This window comes from Balaenoptera physalus (assembly GCF_965194825.1).
Source record: "Balaenoptera physalus genome assembly, chromosome: 9".
Lineage (NCBI taxonomy): Eukaryota > Metazoa > Chordata > Mammalia > Artiodactyla > Balaenopteridae > Balaenoptera > Balaenoptera physalus.
In genome coordinates this window covers 15,378,012-15,394,555 of record NC_138888.1, presented here as the reverse complement: position 1 = coordinate 15,394,555, position 16,544 = coordinate 15,378,012, and the positions used below count along the sequence as shown (strand labels likewise).

The window sequence follows — 16,544 nt, the reverse complement described above, 5'->3', positions numbered from 1 at the left end:
AAAATTATATAGGAATTTGAGGTACTAAAAGGAAACCATAAAGAATTAGGACAACTAGTTGACTAAAAAAGTCAAAAAGAGTCTGAAATTATGGGTGATGTTTTCTTTTTCTTTTCTTTTCTTTTCTTTTTTTTTGAATTTAATTTTATTTATTTTTTTATACAGCAGGTTACTAGTCATCCGTTTTATACACGTCAGTGTATACATGTCAATCCCAATCTTCCAATTCATCACACCACCACCACCCCCCCCCCACTGCTTTCCCCCATTAGTGTCCATACGTTTGTTCTCTACGTCTGTGTCTCAATTTCTGTCCTGCAAACCGGTTCATCTGTACCATTTTTCTAGGTTCCACATATATATGTTAATATACAATATTTGTTTTTCTCTTTCTGACTGACTTCACTCTGTATGACAGTCTCCAGATCCATCCACGTCTCTACAAATGACCCAGTTTCGTTCCTTTTTATGGCTGACTAACATTCCATTGTATATATGTACCACAACTTCTTTATCCATTCGTCTGTCGATGGGCATTTAGGTGGCTTCCATGACCTGGCTGTTGTAAATAGTGCTGCAGTGAACATTGGGGTGCATGTGTCTTTTTGAATTATGGTTTTCTCTGGGTATATGCCCTGTAGTGGGATTGCTGGATCATAGGGTAATTCTATTTTTAGTTTTTTAAGGAACCTCCATACTGTTCTCCATAGTGGCTGTATCGATTTACATTCCCACCAACAGTGCAAGAGGGTTCCCTTTTCTCCACACCCCCTCCAGCATTTGTTGTTTGTAGATTTTCTGATGATGCCCTTTCTAACTGGTGTGAGGTGATACCTCATTGTAATTTTGATTTGCATTTCTCTAATAATTAGTGATGTTGAGCAGCTTTTCATATGCTTCTTGGCCATCTGTATGTCTTTGGAGAAATGTCTATTTAGGTCTTCTGCCCATTTTTGGATTGGGTTGTGTGTTTCTTTAATATTGAGCTGCATGAGCTGTTTATATATTTTGGAGATTAATCCTTTGTTGATTCATTTGCAAATATTTTCTCCCATTTTGAGGGTTGTCTTTTCGTCTTGTTTATGGTTTCCTTTGCTCTGCAAAAGCTTTGAAGTTTCATTAGGTCCCATTTGTTTATTTTTGTTTTTATTTCCATTACTCTAGGAGGTGGATCAAAAAAGATCTTGCTGTGATTTATGTCAAAGAGTGTTCTTCCTATGTTTTCCTCTAAGAGTTTTATAGTGTCCGGTCTTCCATTTAGGTCTCGAATCCATTTGGAGTTTTTTTGTGTATGGTGTTAGGGAGTGTTCTAATTTCATTCTTTTACGTGTAGCTGTCCAGTTTTCCCAGCACCACTTATTGGAGAGACTATCTTTTCTCCATTGTATATCCTTGCCTCCTTGGTCATAGATTAGTTGACCATAGGTGCGTGGGTTTACCTCTGGGCTTTCTATCTTGTTCCATTGATCTATGTTTCTGTTTTTGTGCCAGTACCATATTTTCTTGATTACTGTAGCTTTGTAGTATAGTCTGAAGTCAGGGAGTCTGATTCCTCCAGGTCCGTTTTTTCCCCTCAAGACTGCTTTGGCTATTCGAGGTCTTTTGTGTCTCCATACAAATTTAAAGATTTTTTGTTCTAGTTCCGTAAAAAATGCCATTGGTAATTTGATAGGGATTGCATTGAAGCTGTAGATTGCTTTGAGTAGTATAGTCATTTTCACAGTATTGATTCTTCCAATCCAAGAACATGGTATATCTCTCCATCTGTTGGTATCATCTTTAATTTCTTTCATCAGTGTTTACAGTTTTCTGCATACAGGTCTTTTGTCTCCCTAGGTAAGTTTATTCCTAGGTATTTTATTCTTTTTGTTGCAGTGGTAAATGGGAGTGTTTCCTTAATTTCTCTTTCAGATTTTTCATCACTAGTGTATAGGAATGCAAGGGATTTCTCTGCATTAATTTTGTATGCTGCAACTTTACCGAATTCATTGATTAGCTCTAGTAGTTTTCTGATGGCATTTTTAGGATTCTCTATGTATAGTATCATGTCATCTGCAAACAGTGAGAGTTTTACTTTTTCTTTTCCAATTTGGATTCCTTTTTTTTCTTTTTCTTCTCTGATTGCTGTGGCTAGGACTTCCAAAACCATGTTGAATAATAGTGGTGAGAGTGGACATCCTTGTTGTGTTCCTGATCTTAGAGGAAATGCTTTCAGTTTTTCACCATTGAGAATGATGTTTGCTGTGGGTTTGTCATATATGGCCTTTATTATGTCGAGGTAGGTTCCCTCTATGCCTGCTTTCTGGAGAGTTTTTGTCATAAATGGGTGTTGAATTTTGTCAAAAGCTTTTTCTGCATCTATTGAGATGATCATATGGTTTTTATTCTTCAGTTTGTTAGTATGGCGTATCACATTGATTGATTTGCTCATATTGAGGAATCCTTGCATCCCTGGGATAAATCACACTTGGTCATGGTGTATGATCCTTTTAATGTGCTGTTGGATTCTGTTTCCTAGTATTTTGTTGAGGATTTTTGCATCTATATTCATCAGTGATATTGGTCTGTAATTTTCTTTTTTTGTAGTATCTGTGTCTGGTTTTGGTATCAGGGTGATGGTGGCCTCATAGAATGAGTTTGGGAGTGTTCCTTCCTCTGCAATTTTTTGGAAGAGTTCGAGAAGGATGGGTGTTAGCTCTTCTCTAAATGTTTGATAGAGTTCACCTGTGAAGCCGTCTGGTCCTGGACTTTTGTTTGTTGGAAGATTTTTAATCACAGTTTCAATTTCATTACTTATGATTAGTCTGTTCCTGTTTTCTGTTTCTTCCTGGTTCAGTCTTGGAAGGTTATACCTTTCTAAGAATTTGTCCATTTCTTCTAGGTTTTCCAATTTATTGGCATAGAGTTGGTTGTAGTAGTGTCTTAGGATGCTTTGTATTTCTGCAGTGTCTGTTGTAACTCTCCTTTTTCATTTCTAATTTTATTGATTTGAGTCCTCTCCCTCTTTTTCTTGATGAGTCTGGCTAATGGTTTATCAATTTTGTTTATCTTCTCAAAGAACCAGCTTTTAGTTTTATTGACCTTTGCTACTGTTTTCTTTGTTTCTATTTCATTTATTTCTACTCTGATCTTTATGATTTCTTTCCTTCTGCTAACTTTGGGTTTTGTTTGTTCTTCTTTCTCTAGTTCCTTTAGGTGTATGGTTAGATTGTTTATTTGAGATTTTTCTTGTTTCTTGAGGTAGGCTTGTATAGCTATAAACTTCCCTCTTAGAACTGCCTTTGCTGCATCCCATAGGTTTTGGATCGTCGTGTTTTCATTGTTATTTGTCTCTAGGTATTTTTTGATTTCTTCAGTGATCGCTTGGTTATTTAGTAATGTATTGTTTAGCCTCCATGTGTTTGTGTTTTTAACGGTTTTTTTCCCTGTAATTGAATTCTAATCTCATAGCATTGTGGTCAGAAAAGATGCTTGATATGATTTCAATTTTCTTAAATTTACTGGGGCTTGATTTGTGACCCAAGATGTAATCTATCCTGGATAATGTTCCGTGCACACTTGAGAAGAAAGTGTAATCTGCTGTTTTTGGATGGAATGTCCTATACATATCAATTAAATCTATCTGGTCTGTTGTGTCATTTAAAGCTTCTGTTTCCTTATTTATTTTCATTTTGGATGATCTGTCCATTGGTGTAAGTGAGGTGTTAAAGCCCCCCACTATTATTGTGTCACTGTCGATTTCCTCTTTTATAGCTGTTAGCAGTTGCCTTATGTATTGAGGTGCTCCTATGTTGGGTGCATATATATTTACAATTGTTATACCTTCTTCTTGGATTGATCCCTTGATCATTATGTAGTGTCCTTCCTTGTCTCTTGGAAGGTTGCCTATCTCCACTTCATTTAGTTGTTTTTCTGGGGTTTTATCTTGTTCCTTCATCTGGTACATAGCCCTCTGCCTTTTCATCTTGTCTGTCTTTCTATGAATGTGGTTTTTGTTCCACAGGCTGCAGGATTGTAGTTATTCTTGCTTCTGCTGTCTGTCTGTCCTCTCTATTTTTCTTTTCTTAATTTTTATTAAAATGTGTGTATTCAGTGAATGCTGGGGACAAATATCCTCATTTATTCACATGTTAAATGGTTTTTATTTTATCTTAGTAAATTTTTTTTACTGCCTCTTCCTATTTCTGCCATAAATTATGGCCTTGGTTGTACTGTAAGTATATAGTGCATATTCCATAAATATTTAATATCTATTACATTAATAGTATTCCTTCCCTAGAGCAGTGTGCTTCTCAAATTTTAATGGGCATTCATCTCACTAAGGGATCTTTTCAAAATGCTGGTTCTGATTCAATAGTTCTGGGATAGAGCCCAAGAGTCTGCATTTCTAATAAACCCCCAGGGGCTGCTGATGTGGCTGGTCCAGAGCTCCGCTTTGTGTATGAAGATGATGCAGCTTACCCAGCGTCAGGAGTATTATCTTGGAAGGCAGTGTTGGGTAGTCTCCCTGCTATAGCCGTAACTGCCTCAGTAACATTTTTAGCAATTTGGGGGCAGGGGAAATGAAGGTTAAAGATGAGTGTCCTCTGTGGTTGTGAAGTAAAGATACCATCTTATTATCAAGCCTGATGATCAACCTCCTTAAACGGCTCAACTAACTTCAATTTTGTCCATCAATAGAAATGGCCAGATGGAATGAAAATAAGTGATTCTGTATGTATCTTATAAAGAGTAAGGAAAGATCTTCCATACTAATCATACCAGCAATGTTCTTTGACGCACTTTGGAACCTGATTAAAAAGTTGGAAATCCCATCTGTGTTAAGAAAAGCTTTGCCTTGACCTTCTATACTGGATGAAAAATGTTGGCCATGGCAATGAATCCTTAAGGAACAGTGGTGTGAAGCAGAGTAGAGAGTCATCTTTTTATGGAATGTAAGGAAGTAGGACATTTTCTAAAACCATGGAAACATCTTTTTACCTTTGTATATGAACAGGATGCAGTGGTGTATAGTAACCTTGAACGTGGAGGAAAATTTGTCATCCTTTGAATTTGAACCACATCAATGATTGTCAAAACCTACTGTTGTTTTTTAGAAGGTAATAGCAAGTTTCAAACTTGATTCTCCACAGTGACTGAAGCTGGCTTTGGTGCTGATATTGGCATGGAGAAATTCTTCAACATCAAGTGCAGAGCTTCTGGCTTGGTGCCCAATGTTGTGGTGCTGGTGGCGACGGTGCGGGCTCTGAAGATGCACGGAGGTGGACCAAGTGTAAGCACCATGCTTCCTTTCTAATAAAACAGAAGGAAGCAGAATTGAACCTTGGAAACATCCAAACCTGCTTCATAACTGCAGTTTTCTAGAATATCTCCTTTTTCACAAATCACCATTACAGGGCACTTAGAGTTCAGTTCGATCAAGTAATTAGTAACACCCACAAAGTTATTTCTAAGCAATATTTTGGAAAGGAGCATAATGTGACCATTTTTTAGTTCTAAGAGTCTAAACTGAAACTTATGTCAACATTTTATAACCCTGTGGTAATGGGAGGATAGAGGCTTTGGTTCCTGAATGAAGAACAGAAGGGTTAGAGTGATTGCTTTTGTGGGTGAGGTTGTTCAGTGCTTGTACGGATAGTTTTTTGGTTCACTGACACTACATCTCATCAGATTTCATCTAGCGCTATTTTCCTTCTGTTTCTGTTTATTATGATTTCATTTTATAACTCTGTTAGAGCACTGGGTTATTTCTAAGAGAGCTTTGCTTAGAAAACACAAATTCTATTTTAACTTTTTTAGAGACTTTATCATGTATAGCATTCACACACACCTGAAAGGGAGTTTTCACCTTTCCACAGCAAAGATGTAGTTTTTTGGGTTTTTTTTTTTCTTTATCTTTTTCATTTTTAGGGATTTCCAAAGAGAGAATAAGAAATGTTGTACTGATTAACCATTTTTGAAATAAAATCATTTGGAGTTTCTTTATCACTTATACTATTGATGTGTTACACAAACTGCCAAATCTGATTTCTTAATTAGTATACTGTGTATGCAAATATCACACAATGATTAATTAATATAGCATAAACAAATAACAAGTTTGCCATGATGAAACGCCATAATGTGCACTGTTTAATCATCTTAGCAATTCTTTGTCCTAGGAGGGGCAGACATTATATCATTTTACAGATGAGGAAGCTGAGGTTTGATGTGTTTAGGGGATGTCGCCAGGCCAGCAGAGAGCCAAATCTCAAGCCTGGGGCTGAGATACAGATTCTCCACTTTTGTCAGGCATTCAGAACTGAATATGAATGAAGGGTAAACCTTTTCTGAATCCCTAATCCGTTCATTAATACCAGACACCTGAGCACTTCATTTTAGCCTAGAGCTTCACCATTATATCAAAGGCAAGACTGACACAGCAGGTATTATAATATAGTAGTGCTAAAGAGTTCTGATTTTGTTCAAAACACCAGTTGTTGCTACCAATCACTCCTTGAGTTCAGACTCTGAAGCTGTATCAACTTCCATTTTCAAAAAACGATCTCTACCTATATAAGATAAATTTGAAATTCCCCCTCCCTGTTTTGCACCCTGAAAATTATAAAAGCAAAGGGCTTTAATACTGGAAAGGGCTTAGAAATTAGTCTGGTTCAGTCTTTGCAAAGATAAAATTACTGAGGTGCTGGAGGATTCCGGGTCTTGCTTAGTATCCTCCGTCTATTTAGGGGACTAATCAGACGTGAAGTCGAGGTCTCCGGACTTCTAGTCCAGTGTTTTTGCACACTCCAATCTCGTCTCTGTCCTATAAAAATTCACTACATGATTTATAATCCTGTTTCAGTTCATCTTAATGTGTGTGCTCTGTTGTACAGTGGTTGCATTTTCTGCTCACCTTAATCCTTGGTACCTCTTTCAGTTCCCCTTCATGTCGTGTTTCCATGCTAGTGATGATTGTAACAGGGCTCGAGATTAGTAGGCACAGATATGGGTGGAGGATAATGAAAGGGGAGGGTCAGGAAGCCAGGTGAAGCTTAGCATTCCTCCCCTGGACTCCAGTAGTGCTTCTGCATCATATTATTTTATGAATGTCTATATGTGTACCTCCCCACTCGACTCTGAATTCCTTGAGATTAAGGACTATATCTTATTAATTTGTGTATTCCTCGTGCCCGGCATACTCTGTATCAAGGAAATGTTTTCAGTAATTGAATAATACATGAACTTTGATCTTCTTAATCCTGTATTCCACGTTATCCACCTCGGTGTCATTCCTTCTTACTTGAAACAACTCCATAGTAATGTTTTTGATCCATTATAATTCCTACTTCCTTTTGATATCATTACACAAATAACCACGGCTGCCTCTTATGTTTATTCAGCTTGTTTTTTTACATAATTTATGCAGTGGAAAATCCTATGACCCTTGAACTTGCCCATTTTAGCCCCAGTCATATCCTGTCTTCCAAAATGCTGGCCATTCTTGGTGCAATGGAAGAACTAATACGTTTGGATTCAGATATGTCTTTTATAATTAGTTCTTTAAACATAGTTTCTTAAGGAGGGTTCTCCATAACCAATAGGATGTGTATTTATATAAAAAGATTTGTTATAAGTAATCGGCTCACGCAATTATGGAGGCTGACAAGTCCAAAAATCTACAGAATGGGCCACTGCTGGAGACTCAGGAGAGCCAGTATTCCAGTCCCAGTCTAAAGGCAATCTGCTGGAAAATTTTCTCTTGCACAGATTCTTTTTGTTATAGCAGGCCTTCAACTGATTGAAGTGGCCCACCCACGTTATGGGGGGCAGTCTGCTTTACTCAGTGTCCATCAATTTAAATGTTATTCTCTTTCAAAAACACCCTCACCGAAATACCCAGAATAATGTTTGACCAAATATCTGGGCATCCCATCACCCAAGCTGACACACAAAATTAACCATCGCCCTCATTACTGATTTTTGGTGTGTGGTGTAATGACCAGACCTAATTTTATTTTTTCTGTGTTAATAACCAACTGGCCTAGCACTATTTATTTTAATTAGTCCCTCCTTTCTCATCTTCAAGCCTACTTTGTGATAAATCAATTCTCCGTACATGTGTAGGTGTTTTTCTGGGACCTTCGTTTGGTTGCACTGGTCTATTTACACATAATTGTGTCTGTGCTACACTAAGTCTGTAGTGCAATCTCTCCCTGGTAGTTCTCTTTCTTCATGGGTGCCCGGCCTTTATCAGTCCTTTTCACTTCCATATGTATTTTTGAACTAATCATAAAGTCCCATAAAGAATCTTTCTAGGATTTTGGGGTTTTTTTGGAATGTCATTAAATCAGTAGATCAGTTTTATATCTAGGAACTTGGGATATTCACTGATTTAGGTCTTTTGAAATATATTTTAATAAACATTTACAGTTTATTGCCCAAAGGACTTCTACATCCTTTTACCAATCTGTTCCCATGTGCTTTATATTTTTAAATAGTTTCACAGGTTACTTCTGGATTCTTATATATATATATCCAGTGACCTGTCTAAATTTTTTAAGGTATAATTGACATGCAACATTATATTAGTTTCAAGGTATACAACATAATGTTCAGTATTTGCATACAATGTAAAATGATCACCACAATAAGTCATTAACATCTGTCACCATACATAGTTTAAAAAAAATGTTTTTCCTTGGAATGAGAACTTTTCAGATCTACTCTCTTAGCAACTTTCAAATATTCAGTACAATATTTTTACCTATAGTCACCATGCTCTTTATTAAATCTCTATAACTTAAAAAATTCTCTTATTAATTGTACTAATTTAGCTGTAAATACTTTAGAGAGTTCTATGTGGACAATCATATGAAAATAATGACAGTTCTGTTTCTTCCTTTCCGATCTTGATACTTTTTTTTCATCACTAACCATATGTTTCTAGTTGCAATGCAGTATTAAATAGTGTTGATAGCCAGCATCCTACTGTTATTCCTTATCAGCAAGAGAACACTTTTAATAGTTCACCGCTAAGTATGATGTTTTCTGTAATGTTTCAGTATATGTTTTTTATCAGGCTAAGAAAATTGCCTTCTGTTGCTATTTGTCAAGTTGTTATACTATATGTTGAATAATTTTCTTCATCTATTGAGATGATATGATTTTTCTCTTTATTAATGTTGTAAATTATATTACAAATATTAAATGAACCTTTCATTATCTTTTTTATGAATAACTGAATTTTGCTTATTGATTCTTTTTTATATTCTCATTAAGGGATTTTGTAACATTAGAATAATCTATTTATTCAAAGATGGGAAGGAGCCACCTATAACACTCCCTGGGCCTGTTGCTTATTGGTGAGGGGTAGGTTTTTAACTACAAACCTAATTTTTTTTAATGAGTAGAGAACTGTTTAAGTTCTCTATTTCTTCCTAAATGAGTTTTATATTAAAACTCATACTAAGGTTCTCTGTCTTTTAAAAAGTATTGGTATAAAGTTTGTCCCAGTATCCTATTAATTCTGTCTACAGCATGTATAGTTATAATTTTTTTTTCATTCCTTTTTAAAAAAAACTCTTGCCAGAATATTATCAATTTTGTTAGTCTTTAAGAACCAGCTTTGGTTTTGTTGATCCCCACTACTTTCTGGCATTTGCATACAATCCATTTTTCTTGATTTTGCCTAATTTTTGATTTTGCAGAACTTTGCATATGTTCAAGCTCAGCGGTACTTTATGTTCCTTTTTTAATCCAGCATTTTGGTTGTTCCAACTGAAGGGTCCATTGTGTGTTTTAGTTTATGCTAATGCTGAAAAAAAAACCCATCTGAAAATACCTTGTGATGTTTCCTCACAATCTCAAAAAACAATCTGTCATAGAGGTAACTTTTCAAAGGATTTCTAATATTCTCAAGACCTCTTTCGCTGAGAGGAGAATAAGTCACCACGTCCTCAGTGAATTAAAATGTTGTCTAGGGTTTCTCACTGAAACCAGTTGCAGGCTATAGACAAAAAAAAAACAATGGGGAACTGTGAAAAGGCACTAAATTGGGGTTTCAGAACCCTATTATACTCATGCCCCTGTTCTGCCTCTCATTTGCTGGGTAACTGTGGGCAAGATACCTGCCTTCTCTCACCTTCAGTTTCCTTATCTTTAAACTGCCAACCCCATCGGCTTCTGTAAGAAACTAGGCCAAAAAAAGGGGAAAATTAATGGCAATTATTTTTAAATGACTTAGAATTTATTTAGAACGATTATGCACTCTGTATAAATCAGGTATTAATCATACTGTGAGTTCCCTTTTATGCTAGGATAATGGGCAACAGTATGAAAGTTCTTAATATTAGCTCAAATTAGAATCACCTGAGAAATTTTTAACCATCACTGATCCTGGGTCCCACTCCCAGCAATCCTGGTTTAATTGGTCAGGGTGGAGCTCAAGCATCAGTGATTTTTAAAAGCACCCACAAGACTTTATGTTCAGCCAGGGCTGCCAGTTACTGGTTTAAAAGCACAAAATGTGGTCCCAAAAAAGGACCATGATTTGTTTTTCTTTCAGATCTTAATCAGAGTAAACAGTTAGATAGGATTATTCTTAATTTTTGTCTTTTCTTATCTCAGGTAACTGCTGGGGTCCCTGTTAAAAAAGAATATACGGAAGAGGTAAGAGTGAAGAATTATTCAAATCCAGTTAACCATTGACTAGCCGTTGAATCTCAGTCAGGGAATAGGTCCTCCACCAGTGGCCTCTTAGAAAAGTGCTTTTCTAATAAACCAAGAGGAAATGGGTGGGGGAAGGGATAAAATCCATTCAGTTAACTCTCCAATCTTAAGAAAAGATGGGTGTAGGCTTTCTGTCCAGTTCCTACCCCCTGGGCAGCCGTCAGAGCAGGCCTCTTACATCCATGTATTCTTTTTTTTTTTAATAGTAATCTTTTATTTATTTATTTATTTTTATATTTTTTATTTTTGGCTGTTGGGTCTTCGTTTCTGTGCGAGGGCTTCCTCTAGTTGCAGCAAGTGGGGGCCCCTCTTCATTGCGGTGCACGGGCCCCTCACTATCGCGGCCTCTCTTGTTGCGGAGCACAGGCTCCAGACGCGCAGGCTCAGTAGTTGTGACTCGCGGGCCCGGTTGCTCCGCGGCATGTGGGATCTTCCCAGACCAGGGCTCGAACCCGTGTCCCCTGCATTAGCAGGCAGATTCTCAACCACTGCGCCACCAAGGAAGCCCCCCCCCCCATGTATTCTTTTGATGTAGCAGATACTGACTTTTGGAAGATATACAATTGGCTTTATGACTTGCTTGAGTAAATAGACTTTGATTGACTGGCAACAGTACCTCTTAGCTCCTACGGGTGGCGCCAGGGACTTGAGCAGGGAATAGCTGGACGGTGCTCGTCGCCCTCCCGGGACCTTACGCCTTCTGGTCCACCAGCGCACAGAGCGTGGGCATGTTGCTGACGTCCTGGCCACCAGTCTGCAGCAGAAATAGCTGCCTGGCTCAAGACCCGCATATGCCATTGGATCTAGAATAATTTTAGACTTTATTTGGAAAATGAGCCTCCTCCTTCTGCAGCCATCTTTTCTTGGAGGGAAAAAGTGATTGATGGCTTGAGTATAACGTATAACGTGAGTATAGATAGACCCAAAACCTGCCAGAGTGGGCCTGCCTGTGTAGTTTGGCAGGTTGGATGGGAGGTGATACACGGGGGCCTGGTTTTCTTACAGAACCTCCAGCTGGTGGCAGATGGCTGCTGTAACCTAGAGAAGCAAATTCAGATTGCTCACCTCTTCGGGGTCCCTGTTGTCGTGGCTCTGAATGTCTTCAAGTAAGTCAAGTGTCCTACTTTAAATGTGGTCACATCGCTGGGCCACCCTGTGAACTAACTGCATTTGTGTTTTGAGGATGTTTGACCTTTTCTCTGCTTCATCTAAAAGTATAGAGAAATACTCTGCTCATTCTATTTGTTTGATTTTCTTTGAATTGGTTTTACTTTAGCAGAAATGTTTTCAAATGTTATCAGGGAAGTGAAATCTATATAGTGAGTTACCATTTCTTTGGCTTTTTTTTTTTTTCTTCTTCTTCTTCTTAATTCCACCCAGCATTTCTGACGGAAAGACTGTGGATGATCAAAGGGATATGTTATGGAATTTTCTCAGTAAAACCCTTAACAACTTGAAATATTTGAGTCATGTTGGAGAGGATTTTTCCCCCATGCTTTTCTTAAGGTCTGATTTATTTAAGCACAGTGTAACCACTTTTGATGTTTAAAATATATTCGGTGTTTGGGAGCAAAGTTCTGTATAAGCAGTTAGTCTTTCTTTAAAAACATCGCTAAATGAATACAGATGCAAAACCACAAACATTTTCATCACCAGGACCGACACCCGAGCAGAGATTGACTTGGTGTGTGAGCTTGCAAAGCGGGCTGGCGCCTTTAATGCAGTGCCCTGCTATCACTGGTCGATTGGTGGGAAAGGGTCGGTGGACCTGGCTCAGGCTGTGAGAGAAGCTGCAAGTAAAAAGAGTCGTTTCCAATTCCTGTATGATGTGCAGGTAAGATCCAGCACGATGACAATGGTGCCTGACGGGTCTGGCACCTTGACTGTATGCCAGGCCAGCGCGGAGGGCTTCACATGGGTTGTCACAACAGCCCTGCAGATAAGAAACCGAACGTTAAAGAGGTTAAGCCATCTGACGAGGTCCTATTGCCAAGGGGCCCCAGCTCCTTGCCCCCAAGCCTGTGCTCTACACTCAGTGCAGAGGGGTTTTGGAGTACAGGGTTCAACAGAGTTTGCACAGGAACAAGACTTTTGAGCAACTTCATAAGGCATGGGATATCACGGGCAATATTTTCCTTGTCCGTTTCTGCTATAGCCCATTTGCACCATGGTTTTCTTGAGCTATGCCTCGTATATTTTTAAAATTTTTTGAATTGTGGTAAAATACATCATAACATAAAATTGACCATCTTTACCATTTTTAGGTGAATAGTTTACTAGTGTTAAGTAGCTTCACATTGTTGTGCAACCACCCTCCTTCTCCGTAGGTCTTTTCAAATTGCAAAATCGAAACTCTGTGCCTGTTAAACACTAACTCCCCATTTCTCCTTCTCCTCTGTTGCTGGCTGTCTCATACCAGTAAGCCATAAAGTTTGTCCCTTGTTTGACTGGCTTAGTCACTGTCTCAGTCCTTTCAGGCTGCTATAAGGAATACCATAGTACTGGGTGGCTTATAAACAACAAATTTATTACTCATAGTTTTGGAGGCTAGGAAGTCTAAGATCAGGGCATCAGCAGATTCGATGTCTGGTGAGGGCCTGCTTCTTATTTCATAGATGGGAGTCTTCTCACTGTATCCTCATATGGTGGAAGTGGGGAGGGATCTCTCTAGGTTGTCTTTTTATAAGAGCACTAATCCCATTCATGAGGGGTGCACCCACATGACCTAATCACCCCAGAGCCCCATCTCCTAATGACATCAACCTAATCACTCCCAAAGGCCTCAGGTGCTAATATATCATCCCATTGGAAATTAGGCTTCAACATAACAATTTGGGGGGACACAAACATTCAGTCCGTAGCACTTACTTAGCATAATGTCCTCAAGGTTCACCCACGTTATTGCATATGTCAGAACTTCTTCCCTTCTTAAGGCTGAACAACAGTCCATTGTATGTTTATGCCACTTTTTTGCTATCCATTCACCTGTCAGTGGCCACTTGGGTTGCTTCCACCTCTTGGCTATTATAAATAATGCTGCTATGAACATATGTGTAAAACTGCTTCCAGTTCTTTTGGGCATATACGCTGAAGAGGAGTTGCTGGATTGTCTAGTATATTTTTTAAACACAGCTGGATAATGAGTGTTTAGTCAGAATATCTGAACTTCTCGGGACCTCACTCTTCTTGGTTCATCTTTGCTGCCACCCAAACATCTCCATTCTGGATTTGCTGGCTCCAGCTCTGGCTGCTGGATTTGTTCTCATAGGTAGTTCCTGGTTGCCAGAGTGCTCAGGCTTCAAACTGGTGGCTTCTCTGGTTCCTTCATCCCTCACAAATTCCGTTAGTCTTGAGTCTAGAGTTACATCATGAAGAACACGATGATAACTTTACGTCTAAGGAGGACTTGTTGTCTGCCAGGCATACGGGCACTTTGTGCTTGTTAACTTCTTTAGTCCTTACTTCCCCGACGGGTAGAAACTGTTGCTTTTCCCATATTTTACATACAAGGAAACTAAAGCAAAAAGAGGTTAAGTAACCTACCCTATGTCCCACAGCCAGACAGAGGCAGAGCTGGGGGAGTGTGTGTGGAATGATGGAGGCCATCATCCTACTCTGTCATTCAGAATCCAGTACTGTGTTCAGAAGTGGCAGTTGGGATGGGGGGATTCCTCTCAAATGGGCAACAACTGAGTGACCCACCTGAAGAGGAAGGACCATGATGGGCAAAGCATCCATGCTAGATGGGGTCACTGCAGGTAGTTGGTAACTGTGGGAGGAAGGATTTCAGGAATGAATTGGGATGGTTAGCTCAGAAAAGGTGTGTCGTGTTCAAAGGTCATTTTATGAGAGACCCTAATGTTCTGTCTTATAGAGGTGGTGGTGATCAACTGGGGGCAGGATGTGGCAGTGGGGAGGGCGGTGGGCTTGGGTTCTACAGGAAGAAAGATGTCCTAATTAGAAGCTGTTCTTTGGAGATGCTGAGCATAATATAGATGCAGCCCTGCAGTGGGCTCATCACGGGGAAGGAAGCCAACTCAGATGGTGGCTGGCCAAGGTAATCTTGTGTTCCTTCCTGGGCCTTGATGCCCAGGGAAGCCTTGCTGGGTTGAGGGTGATTAGGTCATGAGGGTGCAGCCCTCATGAATTGGTGCAGCTCTTGGCCCTTTTACACAAACAACTGTCAGGAAACCCTCAGACCACCGCCCCACTCTGATCGTGAACCACCCCACTCTGAGTGGCAATGGCAGTTTTTTTGTTTGTTTTTAATAAATTTATTTATTTATTTATTTTTGGCTGTGTTGGGTCTTCGTTGCTGCACACGGGCTTTCTCTAGTTGCGCCGAGCGGGGACTATTCGTCGTTGCGGTGCGCGGGCTTCTCATTGCGGTGGCTTCTCTTGCTGTGGAGCACGAGCTCTAGGTGCGCAGACTTCCACAGCTGTGGCTCACGGGCTCTAGAGCGCAGGCTCAGTAGTTGTGGCTCACGGGCTCTAGAGCGCAGGCTCAGTAGTTGTGGCGCACAGGCTTAGTTGCTCTGCGGCGTGTGGGATCTTCCTGGACCAGGGCTGGAACCCGGGTCCCCTGCATTGGCAGGCGGATTCTTAACCACTGCGCCACCAGGGAAGCCCCGCAATGGCAGATTTTAAATGAATGATTTCACAAAGTGGGGCTTTTTCAAGGAAACCATCTAAAGTGAAAAGGTCAGTAAATAGAAGCAATGTTTTGTGAGTTGTGCTGTCTTAAACATGTACTATCCCTAAAATGAACCCTTTTCCTTTCCACCAATATCATAATTTTTTTTTCCTGAATTCCCATTTTTTGTGGAGATAATGCTGTTAAAATGTCTGCTCTTCTGTGAAAAGGGGAACAATTTTATAATAATGTGGTCTAAAGTCATATTTGATAGGATTCTTGCCTCCTTTGCCATACACAATTCCCTTTTCTTATAACACAGAAATTAGATGTGAGCTGCGTAATTGCTTCTTAAAGAATCAGCAGCGCAGCCTATTATTGCTACATGACAGTTTATGAAAAGAGCTGTTGCTGCCTCTGGCTCACTAGGGACTGTCTCCTTGATAGCTCTGTCGCTCACGCTGGCGAGTCGATCTTCGATAATATAAGACCATTTACAATCTTGTCTTGTAATGGTGTAGAAATCTGAAGTCATCATTGCAGGCGGTAACAGAGCTCAACCTCCCTCCCGCCACAATTACGTGCATAGTCAGTGTTGGTGAGCCTTTGTGGACTAAGTAATGGTTTTCTTCTTCTTTTTTTTTTCTTTTTTGTTTTTAATTTTTATTTAAGTAATAATGGTTTTCTTGAAACCCTTTAATTCCCTTTGTTTTCCCCCCACGACTAGCCCTTTGATGCTGGACAGCTCAATTAGGTATCAGACTGCCCTACAGGAAAAAAAGAAGTGACAAAATGCTTTTGGATAAAACACGCTGCTGCCTTTGCTTCTCTGCACAAACTGGGCTTCTGTGTGCCTTTTGCTATCATCCCAGACTCTATTCCACCAAGAATGTATTCAGCGTAGGATTGATGGCATCTTAGTTCCTGCTCCAGCCCCGCCCCAGTCTCGTGTTACAGAAGAAAGACACCTGAGCTCATTGGAGAAATTGGAAATAGTGTCGGAGCACAGGGCATGATTGCTTTTGTGTGGGGAGTAGAAATCGCCTCAAACCCCCAAATGGAAAGAGGAACAGCTAGAGAGAAATAGTGTTTACCTGACCTCAGTGACACTGTAAAGGCCGGACAACTTGCAGAGCATGAGGCCTTCTGATGACGGTTCCATTAGTTAAAGCGAGAAACAAGCTGCTCTTCTGACTCGGGA

The 16,544-nt window shown here is 39.6% G+C and overlaps 1 protein-coding gene across 12 annotated transcripts in view; it reads left to right on the top strand.

Moving 5' to 3' along the window:
- The window catches only part of MTHFD1L (methylenetetrahydrofolate dehydrogenase (NADP+ dependent) 1 like), a 212,569-nt gene that overhangs the window by 115,404 nt on the left and 80,621 nt on the right, over window positions 1-16,544 (top strand). For 7 of the 12 annotated variants that reach the window (XM_082474543.1, XM_082474541.1, XM_082474545.1 and 4 more), the window contains exons 21-24: window positions 5,133-5,272; window positions 10,609-10,650; window positions 11,716-11,816; window positions 12,367-12,544. The exons of 1 other annotated variant lie outside the window; for it this stretch is intronic. In XM_082474543.1, the coding sequence (XP_082330669.1) occupies window positions 5,133-5,272; window positions 10,609-10,650; window positions 11,716-11,816; window positions 12,367-12,544 (461 nt within the window). Of the gene's footprint in view, window positions 1-5,132; window positions 5,273-10,608; window positions 10,651-11,715; window positions 11,817-12,366; window positions 12,545-16,544 lie in introns of those variants that run through there. 4 more of the 12 variants (XR_014267280.1, XR_014267281.1, XM_082474546.1 and 1 more) reach the window with 4 other exon arrangements.